Source organism: Onychomys torridus, chromosome 19 (assembly GCF_903995425.1).
Source record: "Onychomys torridus chromosome 19, mOncTor1.1, whole genome shotgun sequence".
NCBI classification, from domain to species: domain Eukaryota; kingdom Metazoa; phylum Chordata; class Mammalia; order Rodentia; family Cricetidae; genus Onychomys; species Onychomys torridus.
This window is the reverse complement of record NC_050461.1, coordinates 53,485,249-53,504,523: the sequence shown is the minus strand read 5'-3', so window position 1 is coordinate 53,504,523 and position 19,275 is coordinate 53,485,249. Positions and strand designations below refer to the sequence as shown.

General features: G+C 49.1%; 1 protein-coding gene across 1 annotated transcript in view; it reads left to right on the top strand.

Annotated features, from left to right (window-relative positions):
- Positions 1–17,087: 17,087 nt before the first annotated feature.
- The window catches only part of Ezr (ezrin), a 44,167-nt gene continuing 41,979 nt past the window's right edge, over positions 17,088–19,275 (top strand). The window contains exon 1 of the mRNA XM_036169137.1: positions 17,088–17,251. Within this exon, the coding sequence (XP_036025030.1) occupies positions 17,240–17,251 (12 nt within the window). The 5' untranslated portion in view covers positions 17,088–17,239. The remainder of the gene's footprint in view (positions 17,252–19,275) is intronic.

The following is a 19,275-nucleotide window of genomic DNA, read 5'->3' as shown; positions in this document are numbered from 1 at the left end:
TCAACCCACGAGACAGAATAGGACTATTGTTGAGGTCACCAGCCACTCAAGGACAGATCCAGGTCTCTGATTCCAAATGCTGGGTCCATCCTCACCCCTTTCTGCAAGAGAATCTCAGTCTCCACGGAGAGCAGGAAGGCTCTGAGCTGGAGAATATACTTTGGTGCCATCTTGCAGTCCAGCCTGAGACACATTCCTTCAAAAGAATGCCTGGAGCTGGGCGGTGATGGTGCACACCTGTAATCCCAGCACTCGGGAGGCAGAGGCAGGTGGATCTCTATGAGTTCGAGGCCAGCCTGGGCTACCAAGTGAGTTCCAGGGAAAAGCGCAAAGCTACACAGGGAAACCCTGTCTTGAAAAACCAAAAAAAAAAAAAAAAAAAAAGAATGCCTGGTTCTCCCGCCCCAGTTTTCCAGGTGCACACACAGACACAGATGACAGACAGACAGACAGACAGACAGACACACACACACAGGCACACTTCACCTCTGAAAACAGACAATAGAGTGTGGAGTCTCTTCTTGTCCTTACCTTCATATTTCCACAGAGCCAGCCAGGATTAATGCTGTGGGAGTAGGAACCAGAATTTCGCTGCCATCAAAGTAGGGACGGGCCTGTCACATACCGACCTCAGGGATTCCCACGGTTCTGGAGATAGGAAAACATCCCCGGGCTTGCTGGCCCCTGCTGTTTCCTGAGAAAGCCCAGCAGCTCAGGTGTTCCGCAGCTGCCCACCTAGGGTCAATTAGAGGGAGTGAGAGACATTTAGTCACCGACATCCGGTGCATCCAGCATAGGACATCAGGAAACATTACTCTGTACAAGGCACTCACTGCACATGAATGGACTCTAATAAATACTACAATAAATCCAGGTACTGTGGTGATCTACAGCTGATAAAAGACAGACTGCTTAAGGACCCTGCTCAAGTGTATACAGGGGGAAGGCAACTCCACATCTGTCTTGTTCCAAAGCCTGCAGTCAAGGACTTTGGTGCTGAGACAGACCTAGACTTACAGGACATAATTAACTAAAACTAGATTGGGTGGTGATTGAGGGGGTGCATAGGGAACTAGCTCAGTCAGTAAACCTGAGTTCAACCCCCAGAATCCACACCAAAAAGCTGGGCATGGTGGCATACACTCATAGTCCCAGTGGCAGAGAGGCAGAGACAGGCAGATCCCTGGGACTTCCTGGTCAGGTGACCTAGTCTTCTTGGTGAGTTCCAGGACAGTGAGACACCTGCTCTAAAATCAAAGTGGATGACGACTGAGAAATGACACCTGAGGTTGTCCTCTGGCCTCTACACACACGTGCATACATGTACAAACCTACACACACACACACACACACAAATAAGAAACTATCAGGTGTAGGTTTAATTGTGTGGCTGGCTTAACCCTCAGGACGTCAGACTATGTATTTGGAAACAGGGTCATTGCAGATGCTAAGGTACTGTGAGGTCTCCCTAGAGTGGGTTCAGCCCTTAGTCCAATTGTTCTAACATGCAGAGGCACAGAAGGAAGGGAACAGTGAGCCGCAGAGGCAGAGAGTGACTGAAGCAATGATTGAAGAGCCCAGGAGACTTCTGGGGTTGCCAGAAGCTGGAAGAAGCTAGCTAGGGTCAATTCTCCAAGTTTCAAAGGGAGTGTCGCCTGCCGACTCATTGACTCTGGACTTTAGGCCTTCAGAGCTGGGAAAACATAGGTCTGTTGTTCAAGCCATTCAGCTCGTGGTGCTTTGTTAGAGCCACGCTGGAAAACTGACAGGCGGTAAAGACAAGGGATGCCTAGAAGGAGCTCCAGAGCAAGAGTGACAGGAACTTGGGGTGGCCAGGAGGACGGGCCACAGTGGGTGGCAAGATCTGGAAAGGGAAGAAAACGCTTGTCTAAAAGAGCAGCCAGATCCTGGATGGGGAGAGGCCAGGTCCCACAGTGTGCGGAGCACACCTAGGTGCGGGAAGGGCCCAGGAAAAGTAGAGCGACTGGACTGTCCACAATGGCGGGGGAGAGGGAGGCTTGTGAGACTCAGATAGAGGAAGGGGCGAGGCCGAGAGACAGAGGGTAACAATGGTCACAGAGCCGTGGGCTCTCCACAGAGGACTCCGGCGGGACTAGGGAGTCAGGTGGGCAGTTGTGAGGTTGTTTCCTCCTCAACACCGGCTGGTGCTTGCTCGCGGTGCCAGCCTCAGACTGGACTACCTCCTTTGGTTGCAGGACCTTTTCTGTTTGTTTCTCTCTCTCTCTCTCTCTCTCTCTCTCTCTCTCTCTCTCTCTCTCTCTCTCCTCTTCACTTCCCCCTGCTTTGAATGGGAATCAAACCCAGGAGCTCACACATGCTCTGGTCAAGCAGTCTGCCACTGAGCTCCATGCCCAGCAGTAGGACCTGTCCTCGAAGCCTACATCCTTCTGCTAGACAAAATGAAAACAACCCATGTTTAACCCCTATGAGGTCTGGGCTCCCTGTGTTGCAGGGACAGCAGTGTGGTCCAGGTTCATTTTGCCAGTCTTCTCAGAGGGCCCACAAGCCCTCTGCACTAGAGGGTTTGACCTTGACTCCCAGCCTATCGCTGAGCCTCTAGACACCACATAGCCACATAGACAGCTTCGGTGACTGTGTCCTTTGCAGACTGGTTAGGCCTCCACGCTTGTACTCCTTCAGTTCCTGAAGCTCTGCTGGCCCTGAGCCTCTTTATCTCCAGGGGTATGGTGTGGGGAGGCCTCTCTATCTCCAGGGGGCTGGCTCCATTGCGGGTCCTGCCTCTTCCCAGCACCTACCTGGCTAGGCTGCCCCACCAGGCACTGGCCTGTGAGATATTACTGGAGATCAATGACAGATCCAAAACACAGTTCTACCTGCTGAATCAGGGCTGTTTTCAATAATAAGTCACATGGAAGCCAGGCCTGACCTAAGTGAGCTACCTGAGGATATCTGTGGGTTAGATGAATGGATCAGGAGGAGGTATGCGAAGATTAATGTGGTTACCCAGGCAGCGGCAACCAGAATCTCAACATATCCGATCCCCTTGCCAAGACAGTCAGGGTGAGGTGGGGACTTCAGTGGCTGGCTCTGCTTTGCTGCTTGACAGGCTAGGTCCAATCTTGGCTCTCTTGCTCCTGGCCATGGTTCTAGCAGAAGTAACTTAACCTCTATTCCCTGAGAGATGTTAACATCCACCTCTCAGAGCATCCAAGGGAAGCAAATGAGAAACAGGTGACTTTCTGGAAGTTCACGATGATCTGCGATTAGGGTATGAGTCATCAGTTGCAAGGCTTTTACCCCAAACCCTGATTCCTGGAAGAAGGGATAATACGTAAGCAGCATTGCCCAGGCTCTCAAAGCCCCAGGGCACCTGGGGACTGGACTGACCTGGCACACACCCATGTGTGGCCAAGAAAACAAAGTTCCCATAATCAGGACCATCCGGTACTTCACACAGAATTGGCATCTAGTAAGCATGAGGAACACCTGTGTGAGAACACAGGCCTAAAGGCATGACCAGATCTGAGGCCCAAGGTGAGAACAGAGGGGCAGGCACAAAGCCAAAGCTGGGTCACCCTGGTACGTGTCATGGTGTGAAGTTCCAGGTGTCAGGTTCAGGATGGCTCTTGGGGTCCGCATGGCTCAAGCTAAGGGATGGGGGTTGGGGTCTATGGCAGTCTGGGGAAACAGCAGTGGAGGAGGGACTGGAAAGGAAGAGACAGACATGAGTGGTACAGTGAGGGATTAGCCAGAGGATGTGGGTGGGAGAGAGAGGAGAGTAGCTGAGAACGATGTAGAATTGTGTAGCCTTCCTGAGTGAACAGCACCTACCTGGGTGCCTTTGGGAGTGACTTGGCTCTGAGGCCTGCTGGGCAGAGGCCTGGGAGCAGAAACAGGGAGCCTAGTACACCCTGAGAGGCTGCATTCTAGACAAACTGCAGGGTGCAGGATGGGTACCATGTGACTCCATCACAGGATGGGCAGGCGGAACCCAGATCGGAACTGGGTTAGACCACTCAGCAGCAAACAGGCCCTTTTCAGACAGCCCGGAAGGCTCCATTCACTTTAACAGAGGTCTTCATTGAGAGTCTTCACAATCATAATGGCTGAATAGAAATGAAATGCCACTCTGAGTTCTACAGCAGACACTTACTTTTATTTATTTACCTATTTTAGAGACAGGGTTTCGTGTAGCCCAGGCTGGCCTCAAACTCACAGCGTAACTAAGGATGATCTTGGATTTCTAATCTTCCTACCTTCACCTGTGCTGGGATTGTAGGTGGAAACTCACACATGTAAAGGCTTTCTTCACACTTACAGCTTAACCGATAATCATAATACTTCATAAAAGTTAAGACAAAACCCACCGGTGAAGCTGCTCTGTCTGCTCTGGAAGTGTCGGGGCAGAGAGCGGTGAGATCTATTTGTTTACAACGGGAGCTCCTGAGAATCCATACTGAAAAGGGGGAGCCTGGGAGAAGGAAATTCTCCCTGTCAGCTTCAGCTAGCCCTCCGCAGAGCCATGGTCTGTAAGATATCAGAGCAGAGCAGACCAGCAGGGGACAGAGAACCCAGGGACACAGGGGAACTTCAGAAGCCACAGAGGGACACCAGAGCCTGATGTCTGGACTGGATCGTGGCAAATGGGCTGGGAAACTCCTGTGTAGAACAACAAATGTGCTCCCTATATAATTCCACATGACGACGATGGGCTTAGAGTCCAAAATGATGGCTGTAGAGCTTTAGAGTCCAAAATGAGGGATGTAGAGCTTTAGAGTCCAAAATGAGGGATGTAGAGCTAAAAGCTAATAGAAGGGAATAGACAATATCTTCCCAAAATAGGGAAGGGAGAAAAATACTTCTAAAATTAAAAACAAAAACAACCCCCCCACACACCAAACTAGGGGTTTAGAGAGATGACTCTGCCATTAAGAGCATTTTTTGCTTTTTTAGAGGATCCAGGCTCAATTCCCAACACCCACATGGTAGCTCACAACCATTCATAACTACAGTTCCAGGAGATCCGATGCCCTCTTCTGAACTCTGCAGGCATCAGGCAAGCACATGGTATACACACATACATACATGCAAGTAAAACACTCATTCGGATAAAATAAAACCTAAAGGCAAAAAAACAAACCAAAACACCAAACTAGGGACATTGGGATGACCCACTGGATAAAAGCACTTGCCATACAAGCCTGACAACCTGAGTGCAATCCCCAGAATCCACGGTGTCAGGAGAGAACCCACTCCTAAAAGCTGCCCTCTGACCTCTACACTCTCTCCGTGGTAAGTATGCGCCCTCCCAACACATATACCATGCACACAATAATAAATAAATTCCAAATTTTAATACCAAACTATAAGCCAAACAAACAGATGAACTTGATTAGAAAATGTATGTGGGAAAAAACGCAGCGGGCAGAGATTTGCAACAACTAAAATTCACTAAGGACTTTTCACTAGAAAGTAGATGAACCTCTTGCAAATCAATGAGAAAGTCCCGATAGAAAATGGGACAAGGATCCAAACCATCAGGAAATCTGAAAGGTTGACAAACAGCAGAGATCGCAAGCCTGTTAGCAATCCGAGGAATGCGGAATGAAACAGCACACGGCTTTGCTGTAGCCGCCATCGGGTACAAAGAAATAACGGCATGGGGCTTGGGTTTGCCTCCACCAGTCACATGCTTGCCTTGCAAGCTTGAGGACCGAAGCTCCATCCCCAGAAACCACAGGGAAAAAATAAGAGCTGGACACCGTGTTAGGCTAGTTTGTAACCCCAGCATCGGGGAGGCAGAGCCAGGCAGATCTCTGAGACTTGATGGCCAGTTAACCAGTCTAGCTTACTTGGTGAACTCCAAGCCAGAGAGAGACTCTGTCTCAAAAGGTCATGGTGGGGCTGGGGAGAAGCTAGGCAGATGAAGTTCTTGTTGTGCAAGAGTGAGGACTGGTGGTCAGATTCCCAGAACCCACATGAGAGGGCAGAGGGCATGGAGGTCCACTGCAGTCCCAGCATTCCAGAGGCAGAGACGGTGAATCCATGGAAGAAGCTTGCTAGTGGACGAGCTGAAACAGTGACTAATGTCAACCTACGGTACACACCGCCCCTCCCTGCCCTGCCCCCACTCACACAGACCAGGTGGACGGAACCTGAGGAACAACAGCCACACACACACACACACACACACACACACACACACACACACACACAGGATAGGAAATGTGGTAACATATGGAGACATGAGGTGCTGTGGCCTGCTGAGGGAATGTCTCCATCAGTTTGCACATGCTCACAGCTCTTTATCTGGGACAGTCTTTGTGTCTGCCTCTCGGTCTCATATTTTCCTTCATTCTGTTCTGGTTTCTGTTTTGTTTAAGTCAACTAGTCTCAAATGAGTAATCCTCCTGTCTCAGTCTTGTGAGTGCAGAGATAGGCCTGTGCCATCATATGACCCAGACTTGATGTAAGTTTTTATTTTCAAGACAGGCTCTCATTTGTCTCAGGCTGGCTTTGAACTTAATAGATAGCTAAGGACAACCTTGAATGTATGACCCTCCTCCTTCCACCTCCCAAGCACTGGGAATCCCAGTGTGCCCCACCACAATGGGTTTCTGTTTGTAGCTTTTACCTTCATCATTTAAATGAATCAAAATATGTGCATAAAATACAAATTGTAGAAAATGCTTATAAACAAAATAATCATTAAAGACATTAAGTAATTAAGTAATCTTTACAACATAAAGATCTGAATTCCATTTGAATAGGTGGGCTTTTCCAGAAAACATCTGAGCTTCATGCATCCTAGGCAAGCATTTACCAACAGAGAATATCTAGCATCTATGATGTAATCATTAATAGTATCCCCATTCACTCTCTAAGTTGCCCCTGTTTGAATGATATATATATGGCTATCTCTCCATGACCCATAAATTTACTTGTGGTCATCCACTCTAGGGAAATTCTCAAGTCCTGAGAGACAAGCCTGCAGAGATGGTCTTAGCATCAGTCATCAGGGGAGTTGGAGGTAGACCAGATTGTGGAACTGGGAGGAAGGACAGGTGAAGTGTCGTAGGTACACACACAGAGGATGATGCAGGTATGAGAAACAATGAATCCCATAAGCCCACGGCACCATGGATGGGCAATGAAAACAGTGATGAGTCAGGGGTGGGGAGAGCTGATGGAGATATAACCCATTACCTTTATCTTTTTTTTTTTTTTTTTTTTTTTTGGTTTTTCGAGACAGGGTTTCTCTATGTAGCTTTGTGCCTTTCCTGGAACTTACTTGGTTGCCCAGGCTGGCCTCGAACTCACAGAGATCCGCCTGGCTCTGCCTCCTGAGTGCTGGGATTAAAGGCGTGCGCCACCACCGCCTGGCATTACCTTTATCATTTCTATAATCCAAAATATATGTATAAAATACAATTTGTAGAAGATGCATTAAACAAACATGCATTAGATGCATTAAATAATTACAACATAAAGAGCTAAATTCGGCTTGAACAGGTGGGCTCTCCCAGAAAATATCTGTGGAGACACTCCTGAGTTAGCCAGTACTCTATCTCAGTTGCTAGTTCATGTTTGCTCTTTTGTTTCACTGAGTCAGGGTCTTGCTGTGTAGCCCAGGCTTGTCTACAACACTAGATACTTCTGCCTTGGCCTGCCACATTGAACTACTGTTTGCTGAGAATTCTGAGAGCTATGAGGAGTCCCAGAGGAAAAATGACCACAGTGATGGGCTGAAGAAGATTGAACATTCTCTGCGTCAGACACACATCTTCCAGGAGCCAAACTCTGCCTTGCCCTACAGAATCTCTGACATAGGTCACTAACAATGCACAGGGAGATTCAGATCAAGTAAATCTGGCCTTATAAGATTTGAGAGCCAGTGCAGTATTGAGAGACTAGTCCAGTGGAGCGGAGCTTGGTTCCTAAGTGGTATTTTAAGTGGAGAGGTAGTGCTGAAGGTGGTAGTCCTGATTGAACATACAAGATGCCACCCGGCGGTGGTAGCACACACCTTTAATCCCAGCATTTGGGAGGCAGAGGCAGGTGGATCTACGTGAGTTCGAGGCCAGCCTGAGCTACAGAGTGAGTTCCAGGAAAGATGCCAAAGCTACACAGAGAAACCCTGTCTCACAAAACAAAAAACAAACAAACAAGATGCCAGAGGACGGGGGGGGGGGGGGGGTTTCGAGGGGTCCTGGGGAAGCCAGTTTAGATAGATCAGAGATGAGACTGGGTGAAAAGCCTTATTGTTGAAGAAAGTCTTGAAATCTTTAAGAGGTTTCCATTTTCTCTGGGATACCTTGGTTGATCTATGGCCTGGACATAGCACTCGATGGGTAATAATCTTTCCTTCCAGCTCCTGGGTAAAGAGCCAGAGAGAGGCAAGTGTGCGCTGTCATTTGAAGAGGCCTAATAAAGAATGCTTCTCCCCATGACGTCTCTCTTTCCATCCGGGCTCTGAGATGTGGCCCTAAGGCTTCACTGCTGATAAGGCTGCCACTGAGGAATGTGTGCAAAGGGACAGCCTCAGAACTCAATGGCAGAATAGATGAGGGTAGCTCCTGGTCAGCGGCAGCCTTGATCTCCTCCTGCGCTGCCTTGTGGGATGTAGCAGAGGGCTGGCACTATGACACTGAAGGCTTGAAGAAGCCAAGCTGTGCTGGAAGGGGCCAAGAGCCCTCCGTGCTGGCTCCAAAGGGTAAGGGCCATCTACAAGTGCCAGAGCAGTCCTCCACACGGCACCAGGAGGAGGCTGGCATGCTGACCTTGTGGGCTCCTTCACAGTGAACAGTTCATCTCCCTGACAGGAGTGAGGTCTCCCTCAGTTGGAAGGTCTTCTATGTTGCCAGTTCTGAGAGATGATAGACAGGCTGTAGAAGTGCTGGAAGGAATCAAGGCCACCAAAGCTTGAGTCCCATGACCCAGTCCAGCCGCATTCCTATGGGCTTCTCCACCCACCAGTGTGTGGAGGTCCCATCGCTGTCTGGGAGGCAGAGCAGGAAACCACTCTGAGATGCAAAATAGCCTTTTGGTTGTGAGTGACTTTTTTTTTTTAAAGATACATATATATGTATATCATATAAATATATATATATATAATATAAATATATGATATTTATGAGTGCTTTTTCTACATGCATGTATGTGTACCACATGCATGCCACATGTCTGCCTGGTGAGAAGGTGTCAGGTCCCTTGGAACTACAGCTACAGGTAGTGGCAAGCTATTATGTGGCTGCTAGGAACCAGAACTTGGCTCTTCTGCAAGAGCAGCAGTAAACACTTTCTGCCACTGAGCCATCTCTCCAGCCCCAACTTTTCAAAAAGGAGTTTTCAAAATGAAAGCAAGCCTCGGGAAATGTGTACCTAAGGCCCCCAGTTTGTGATCGGTAGGCCTAGGAAAAAACATGTTCTAAAATGCTTAGGTAGGCCCGCCTTGAGAAGAAGCGGGCTGCCTGGGGATGGAAACTCTGCCACCAGGTGTGAGTGTATTGGGTGGCCATGCCACGGGCTCTCTGAATAGGTTTCATCACTCTGCAGTGAGGTGGGTGGATGTGACACACAGCAGCCATGGGAGCAGTATCCATCGAGGCCTGTCTGAGGACACAGATCAATGTGCTGGCAAGATATTCCTCCTTACGTAGAGGTGGAGCAAATGAAGGGTTTGGGCACACAGCCCAGATGGAACCTGCCAGATTGGAAGACCCATGGCCAGCAGTTCAGGCTAGTATACACCACAAATGAGGGGAAATTCCATCCTTGGGTATTCCTAGGTCTACGGCCTAGAATTACCAACAGTCTTTGTTCCTGCAGAGAATGGAGAGTCTGTGTGCACAGACTGGCAGCCAGCCTGTCATATCCCCACCTCCCCAACCCCCATGAGGAACAGCCCCTGCTAGTGGTGTTGCCAGGGAGTGCCAAGCATGCCCTCAGAGACAACTGTTGGACCCAATCCACACGACAGATGCTAAGGCAAAGGATGTACACACATACACACCACACACACACACACACACACACACACACCTGATCTGTGCATATGTTTCATCTGGCTTGAAGAACGTTTTGAAGAAAAACCCAAAAAGGTTCAACTCACTGCCAACATTTAACAATTGGGAGATTTCATATAAAAAAATCATGGTTCTATGACTTTTTGGGGACATGGATACTGGCAAGACAGGGTCCACATTCTAGCTTGACAACAGCCCTCCCAATCATCCTGCTCCTCCAAGGCCCCAGGCATCTCAGTCTGCCTGCATCCTTGTCTGCCACCAGGCCAAAGTCTGAAGTGACTGCCAATACTCAGTTACCGTTGGGGCAAGGGCCAGACCCAGTTCCTAGAGTCTTTGGACTCCACCACCCACTGTCCATGCATTCCTGAATAAAAGTCCCAGGGTCACCTGAGGACCCAGCCTGAGGAGTTGGCTTGGAAATACAAATCTGCCAAGTGACAATGGCAATTTCTTAGAAATGCAGGGGAAATCTGGCAAACTCCAAGCAGCCAGAGGCCAAATTGCAATAAAATGTAGATTTTAGGGTCTTCTCCTTGCTGCCGATCCCTTGCTTAAGAAGAGATCATGTAGCCCAAAAATATTGGTCAACAAAATACATGGTCATAATCAGTCATGTTTCAGCCTAGGTTAAAGCAGTGCTTAAGATGTTACAAAGATGAACTCATTCCAGAGGGACTCTTAAGATCTAGCACAGCACACACAATACATGCCACAGAGTCTTATTTGCTGGTGTGTCAAAAAGATTTTATTTTGAATTAAAACAAATTTTAAACCTGGTGGTGGTGAAGACAGAGGCAGGTGGATCTCTGAGTTCAAGGAATCTCCAAGCCTGTATGTCAAATCTCAGGATCCAGACAGCTGCATGCATGATGAGCCATCATCAGTATCACAAAGAACACACAGCTTCATTTCATAGATCTTCACTGAGCACTCTATCTTTTGTGAGGATCCATCCCAGGCATTGAGACACCAGGACTGGCAAATAATGGCCTTTCCTTGAGGGTGGGGGCAGGAGAGCTTTTTTTTTTTTTTTTTTTGGTTTTTCAAGACAGGGTTTCTCTGTGCAGCTTTGGAGCCTTTCCTGGAACTCACTCTGTAGCCCAGGCTGGCCTCAAACTCACAGATTCACCTGGCTCTGCCTTCCGAGTGCTGGGATTAAAGGTGTGTGCCACCATCACCCGGTGAGACTCAGGATTTAAAAATGCTTAATGTTTATGTTTGCAACTAAACAATAACTTTTTAAAAATCTGGAAAATAGCGTGTTTCATGTAAACCAATTTCTTTCCATATGAATCATTGTACAGTAAAGATATAATGTCTTTAGACTACTGATGGTCCTGGTGAGGGCGAAGCAGGCTTTATCCAGAATACTTCTTTTCTTAAAATCTGAAGATAACGGGATGAAATATTAATATTCACTAAATCTACAAACAATAGGCACACATCTGTAGACTGAATTCCCTCCTGGAAACTTTGAAACATTAAAATCTTTACTGCTATAAATAGGGTCTGGAATGATGGCTCCGTGGTTAAAAGCACTGGATGCTTTCTGCGGGCCATGGGTTCAATCCTCAGCACTGTCTGTAGCTCCAGTACCAGGGGATCCAATGTCCCTTCTGACCTCCAAGGGCACTGCGTGCACATGGTGCACAGGCTACATGCAAGCAAAACACCCACACAAAACACACAACAACAAAAATATAAAAACCATTTAGATGAAATAATGTATTTTCTGATAGTATGTGAGGGTACATGTCCTGGCTCCGAGACATCACCACTGTGATTGTCAATCTACTCCCAAGCTGTGCTGCGTGCCCTGGGAGCTCCTGAGGAATGTACCCCGTGCCTGTGAGCCCAGGTGCTGAGCTCTAAACCCGTGTCTGCTTAGTATCATCGTCTGCCTTTGTGACCAGCTGTCACCTACCTGACACCTGGTCTTCTGGTCTGCTATGCAGCTCTTCAAGCTTATTGGAACCCAGTGGTGGGGCTGGGGCTGTAGTTAAGTTGCCAGAGTGCTTGTCTAGTGTGCAAGAAGCCCTGGGTTTAGTCCTTGGCACTCCATAAAATCAGGTAGGGTGGCGCAAGCCAGCAATCCTGGCACCTGAGAGTCTGGGGCCGGAGACTCAAAACCTCAAAAGTCAGTCTCAGCTGTAGAGCAAGTTCGAGGCCAGCCTGAGCTCCGTGAGACCTGCCTGAAGACCACAACAACAGGACAATCAAAACATAAAATGAGGATGGGAGACGGCTTAACAGGTAAAGCACTTGCCACAGGAGTCTAACGGACCCCAGAGCCCTGGTGTCACTGGACAGAGTAGCACACGTCTACGATCTCGGTGCTTCACAGGGAGATGAGAAATAGAGAGTGGAGAGTCCCCAGAAGCTCACAGGCCAGCGAGCATGACAGAGGCCGTGGTGCCCAAGAGATCACGCCTTAAAAGAGGTAGAAGGTGAGGACCAACACCCGAGCCTGTCCTCTGATCCTCCTGTGCCTACCATGGCACAGTCACTCCTGTAGTCACACTCCTGCACACACCATCATATTCACACTCACACACAAAGGCACAAAGAAGAAGCAGAGAACACAATGAACACTGTAAGGCTTGGACTTCAAGGGGAACCTAGAACACCTCTGAACACACATGCAAATTGTTGTTAGTGTTTTGGTTTTTGGGCAGTGCTTTGGGAAGTCAAGGTGGTTAAGGGAAAAGACCTCTAGGTAAACCATATCATGGCTAGTCATCATCCCAGCAGACAGGCAGGATGGCGCAAGGAAGGTAACCTAACCTGAGAACCCAGCTTTGGCAGTAACTAGTAGTGACTGTTCATTTGCTATGATACATTGCTCCAACATCTACAGGGCCCCAGGCACTGCTCCAGTGCTGAGGGCCTGGTCAGCAAACCAGCCAGACAGGAGTGTTGGCTTTTGTTGGGGCAAACATTAACAACTGCGGAGTAACCATGAGCTGGAAGGGAGCCCTGCAGATGAAAAGCTGGCCAGGAAGTGCTCCCCAGAGCCAGGCCTTTGGATAGAGACCTGGGGGACAGAAAACGCAAGGCTACTAGATAAGGCTGTCCACTGAGAAGGGGTAGGGGAAGGCTTTGAGGAATGGGGACCCCTTTGAAACAATCAAGAGCCCTGGGGAAACCAGGGTCAAAGTTGATTATGTGACTGAAGCCCTGGGAACGGATGAAATGACCTAGGAAGGCAGGCAGTGTACCCAGATGAGGGCCTGGTCTAGGCTACCCTAAGGTGGGAAAGGCTGGGTCGGGGGTGGGAGTGGGGGGATGAAGAACCTTTGGGGTGGTGTTCAAATGTGTCCTAGGTGAGGTAGGGAGGTGTGGCTCCGGGGAATCAGCAAGCCAGACATAAATGGCAGTGCTGACAAGGGACGTCTGCTATTCATTCACGTCCTCAGCTTGGGTTCTTGTAAAATGGGGTATCTGAGCAGGTCTGACTTGGGATCAGAAGAGGCTTCCTCCTTCTCTAGAAGCTAGACATGTTTCTTTTCAAGACAAAGGAAAAATGGTGAATAGACAAGAGGGCATTACAATATCAGAAGATATGCTACCTTTTGGGAGTTATTAGCCAAACAACTAGTTTGAGCATTAGTACTCTTTTCCATAACACCTTTAAGGATATTTATGCAAATTGCTCAGTGAGAAAAACCGGTTAAAACAGCTATGGGCAGTATTCTTCTTAGCAAGCTGTGTTGTCAAAACTGACCCCCGACGCACCCTGGCTCACTGTCCTGGAGCACTCCCTACCACGCTTTCTAGATGTAACACACACCTGGACACAGCTGAGTGGCACCCTGCAGGCTGCTGAGCCCATGGTGTTGACTCACCCTCTCACCCACTTGCTCAGAAGGGACCTGTTGCCCTTCCAGAAGCAGGAAAGGGAATTTCAGTGCTATCAGGAATTTACATGAGCGGACTTTATAAGATTGTGTTTCTCCATGGCACATTTTAGCTAATGAAAAGCTTGCCCTGGGGTTGTGTTTAAAAGAAATATTTCAGTCCTAGAAAGGAGGCACTAAAAGTCCTGGGGGACACTACCGTGACCAATGTTGGAACTTCCCTACATACATCGTCTCCCAGTCCCCAAGACAGAGCTCCCTGTCTTTAATTTCCACACAAGGTTAAATCCTGAAGGAGCACCCAGATCCCTGGTTGGCCAAGGGCACTCTACATAGATTTGTTTCCCAATCATTTGTTGATTGTCCTTTCAAAGCTAGAGATTGGCAGTCTTCACAGACTTGTCTTAATTGGTGGAGATTAGCCCAGCACCTGTGTGGAGACAGGCTCCCAGGAGGTTTGATAGCAAGGCTAAAGGGTATGTCAGAGGAAGTGATTTCTCCAACTACCTATGGCCAGGGAGGCCCTTGTCTGGTTTAACCTTGCCCCAGGAATGCCAAGCAAGGCACCCAGAGTCTTTCTCCTGGCTCCAGAGGAAGACATGTGATCACGCTCCCCTGCCTGGAAAGCAGAAGACCTAAAATATGGCTTCAGTCAGAGTAAATGGCCAGATGAATCACTAGTGGGACAGTCTCCATAAGCCCTGGCTACATTGCTTGGTTTCTCTTTGCCCTCAGAGGCACTGATTATCCTGTTAGCAAAACACTACTTTCTGATCCGGGTAAGAGCCTCACAAAGGGTAAAGAGACATTCAAGGTAAGCAACACACATCAGGGTCCTATTGTTAATACTCCCTAAGTCAGACCATCTCAGTTACCTGTGTATCACCAACAGCGGAAGTGGGTGATGGGAAGGGGTGATAGGAGGGTTTGCTAAAGACACAGCTTTCCAGACCACTGCCCTGGACAGTCTCATAGACTGCCTGGACTCCTGTAAGAGCTGGGCTGAGAGGGTGTAAGTCAGAGAAAAAGAGAAGACCCTTGAAACATCCTTGAAAACACTCATTAGATGTAATATATGTGGCTTTATTGGAAGGAGGTTTTTCACGGTACAGTGACATCTAAGTGTAAGTTTTAGGGTTTATAGTAACGGGAGATGTGTGAGAAAAGTATATACAAAATATGGCTTTGTGATGCTAATTTATGCAAGAAAGAATATGTATACGTTGAATATACAGCGTGCTCTCCTTGTCTGACTGAGCGGTGTAAGGATTCTACAAGATACGTACTATCTATCACCTTTCTTTAGGGTCAAGGAGACAGATTGGGTTGTATGGCTTGCCCAGTGACCAGCTGGAAAGAGCTGGAGACAGAATACAGCTTTTGTTGTTGGTTTCTAAACCCTGTAAACGTTTTATTTTTATCACACCACACAGGCTCTCTTTCAAAATTCCTCTGTAGGGCAAGGTTCAGAAAGGCTTCGAAAGGCCTCTGGCCACCGCTATTTCAAACTGTAAACTGAGTGAGATCCACACTGGATTAGATCCACACTGGATTAGATCCACACTGTCAAAGTATGGTGGAATAAGGCAGCCAGCGAGGCTGTGTTAGGAGTCTGTCCAATCTGAGACCTCTTGGTGTAGGTAATTTTAACATCTTCCATACTTTTTTATTTTAAGATTTTCATTTTAATAAAAAAGGAATTCCATTTGTCAAGGGAATAGACTTTACTGATGAGAGGCTGTCTCAGCCACAGCCTCACTGGGCCAGGCCCCTGACATGCCTAGACATGCAGTTAGGAGCCACGTGACCCACAACAGACTAGGTATTACTGTTCATCCAGCACTACGCTAATTTCACGTGTGTATTTCATTTAAGTCTACAGCTGAGTAGGCGTTGCTTCTGCGATTCCCTAGTCCACAAATTAGGATAGGGAATCCCAGAGGAACTTTTCTCGGTCACTGGTTATACTCTATCCTGGAATGGAGCTGACTGCATTTCACACTCAATCCCTCTAATCCTCATTACAACCCCTCAGAACAGGTGCCATAAAATCAAGCAGTTTTGCCGATAAGAAAACTCAGGCATCAACCCATCCAGTCCCGTCCCCTCCACCCGCTCCAAGTCCGCACGGGAAAGTTACTCGGAGCAGCTCAGACCTCAAACCTTCACCCAACACCAACAACCTTCTCCCAGGTGGGGCTTAATGCACTGAACCAGGCTTTGAGAAGCACTATTTTGATCACAGCCCAACAAATTTCACAGATCACCAGGGTACAAGTGCCCTGGAGTGTTACGGGGTGCGTGTGTGTCTCTTTGAGCTCTATTAGAATGAAGAAATAAACCTTTAGAGGTACTTCTTAGGTCTTCAGAGGCGGCCCTTATGCTAGTCTAGTCGAGTACAACTACAAATTAGTTAACAACTAAGGCACGCGGGGATGGGGTCTTCCACGCGCGGCTCCGTCTCGGAGGCTGCGCAGGCCACGTGCACGGAGACCCGGGGCCGTGACCGGAGTGAGACCCCGGCAGCCCCACCCACGAACGGCCTGGTGGCCGCCGCCCCCACCACGTGGAGTTGCACTTGCTCGACTCGGCTCAGGACGGCGTGGAGCACCAGCACCTTCCTCTCCGCGCTCGCCCGCTGCGCCCGGCTCGGCGGAGTCGTGAGCCGGGGGCGCGCGGAGGGAGGGCCCGGGTCCCGTGCCGTCCCGTCCGGTCCGGTCCAGTCCCGAGCCCGCCGGGCCGCGGCCATCTTGGCGGGCGCACCTCGCGGGTCGTGCGAGCCTGCCCAGGAGAAGGGGCGCGGCCCCGGGACCCCGCCCCGCTCGGTGCACCGCCACGTGCGCTCCGCGGAGGGGCAGGGGACGGAGGGACCCCCCCCCCCGTGCACGGATATGGGGTCCCCACGCGTGGGGGCCGAGGGGAAAGAGTGGAGCTCCAGCCACTGTCCGACCCTCTGTCCCGGGGCGGGGGTGGGGAGGTTCCTTCCCGAAGCCAAGGCGCAGCGCGGGCCGCGTGGGCACGCCCCCTCCCGGCCGCTCCCAGTTTGTGATGGAAAAAAAGGGGGGAAAAAAGTGTTTCTCAAAAAAAAAAAAAAAGTCCCGCGGTTGCGGTTTCAGCTCTGGGGCAACGGTTGCTACACGAAGTGAAACTCTCCGGTGCTCGGCCCCGCTCCTCGCGCGCCCCCGCGCCCCGCCTCGGCCCGCCCCGCGCCGGCCTGGGCGGTGACTCACCCGGCGCCGCCCGGCCGGTTCTTAAGCTCGGGGCTGCGGGGCGCGCTCAGGGCTTCCCTCCGCCTGCTAGCTCCGGACGCGTCTCAGCTGCCGCTGCACAGCCCACTTTCCCGAGGACCCACGCAGCCACCAGCCAGCCAAAATGCCCAAGCCAGTAAGTCGTCGCTGTTGAGGAGCGGGGGGCGTGCGCCAGGCTGGCTTTCCCCGGGGAGTCACCTTGCAGGGGCTGCTACTAGGCAGTTTTTTTTTTTTTTTCTGGTGAAGGGCGCCGGCTGCCCTCTCAGTACCTGTTGACGCCTTCGTGGCACTCTTTAGTCCCCTTTGCTGGTGCAATTGGGTCGCTGGCTCCCCCCACCCTCCTCCTAGGTCTTCTGACTGCTTGAAAAGTGTCTGCTAATGCAACTTGGAAGTTTCTTAATTAGTGCAGATCGCGCGGAGACTGGGTGGCTTCTTACGACCTACACCTGCCCGCCCAGTTCCTTCGAGCGACCGAAACCACTTGCAACCCACACCTTCCTGGGCGATTTGAAGGGCATTTGAGAGAAGGGAGGCTCTGTGCCTGGGGTAGCCTGGTCTCAGCCCTTTCTGGAGAGGCGCGGCCGGGCTAAGCAGGGTTTTTGCTGGTTGCAGCAGGATCCCTATCTCGGGGAGGGTTAGCCATGGACCTGAATTGCAGATGAGGCAGTCCCAGAGGCTTGATAAGGAGGTTCACTGGGCCCTGGTCGTGAACTTGGGCTAATGAACGTGCTGCGTGCTCGCCTCTCGGTTCTTGAATCTGATTGTGTTGAGATTGCTGGTGGGTCCTCAGTGTAATATAGTCTACCTGCCTTTCACACGGGGGCCCTGGTGACTGGATAGAGGGAGAGTTTTATATCTTTGTGTTTTAAGTTGAGATGAAGAAAATAATCAACATTAATAAAAACCACAAAGATATGAGGAATTTATTCCAGGCCTCTAGGGCTTCTCTGTTTTTCCTACTTTTACATTTTATGTTCTCTGAAAGGTGGTTCTTCCCTAGACATCTTATTACTCTTAAAATGATAGATCCAGACATCAATGTAGTTTTTGGTCTGAGTTATTCTTGAGAGAGTATTTTGACCCTACGCAAAATGCATTTCGAACTCAAAAGTGACTCATCCGCACTCTACAGTGCCTGTGGTATAAAACTGGCCCAGGATGTCTTGTTCACGCGCCGTGCGGATGCTGGGGGGTGGTCAGTACATTAGTTCCGGGTGTGGTTTTCTTGATTTCATTAAAACATACAAAGATAGTGCCCAGAAAAGAAAAGAAAAAAAAGCCAGGAGCTTGTTCCCAGTTACTCCTTTTTCTTCTCTCTTTACAAACTGTAATTTCTCTTTTCTTCTTTTTATTTTCTTAATTATAAGATATACATAGCATATAATTTATCTTTATAACTAGTTTTAAATGTGTAGGTGAGTGGCATTAAATATATTGTTAATCAACCATCACCATCGTCCACTTTCCCAGTGTCACTCACTATTGTACACTGCAACAGTGTCCCTTTCCCAAGACCCTGGCAATCACTGTACTATTCTACCTCTGTGAACTGAGTATTCTAGGGACCTTATTGTGGATGGAATCTTGTTATTTGTCCTGTCTCGTTTCCATTAAGATAAAGTGTTCATAATTCCAGACACTGCACTGTGTCAAAACTGCCTCATTTTTAAGGTTCTCTCTCTTTGTCCCTCTCGTTTAAATGGCTGGTATGTTTCAATTCTTGTCCTGGTTTAAAGGTCTTCTGTGGTAAGAACCTCTACTTCTTCAGAAGTAGAGAGTTGATCAGCTTCAGTAACAGAATAACTTTTTGAAGTCTCTGTTCCACAATAGCTAGAGTTAACAATTTCCAGACTGCTGAGAGGGTTCCTTCCAGGTGCAAGGTGCATGCTTGCTGAAGGAAATCCCTTCCAGTCCCTGCAGCTAGAGGAGGATGGTTGAGATGGACTGTTGATTGAGCCCTGGGAATAGCCTAGTGGCCATCTCTAAGGCTGTTAATGAGAAACCGGGTTTGTTAGTTTAGTTTATTGTGACGGGGGTGGGGTTTGTTTATTTCCTGCCTGGGTAAATGTTAAATGAAGCATCCACCAACAAACTGTAGGTATGTCCTTTAAACAAAAGGTTATTGATTGTATGTAAGCCTAAAAGGAGCTTTTCCTTGGG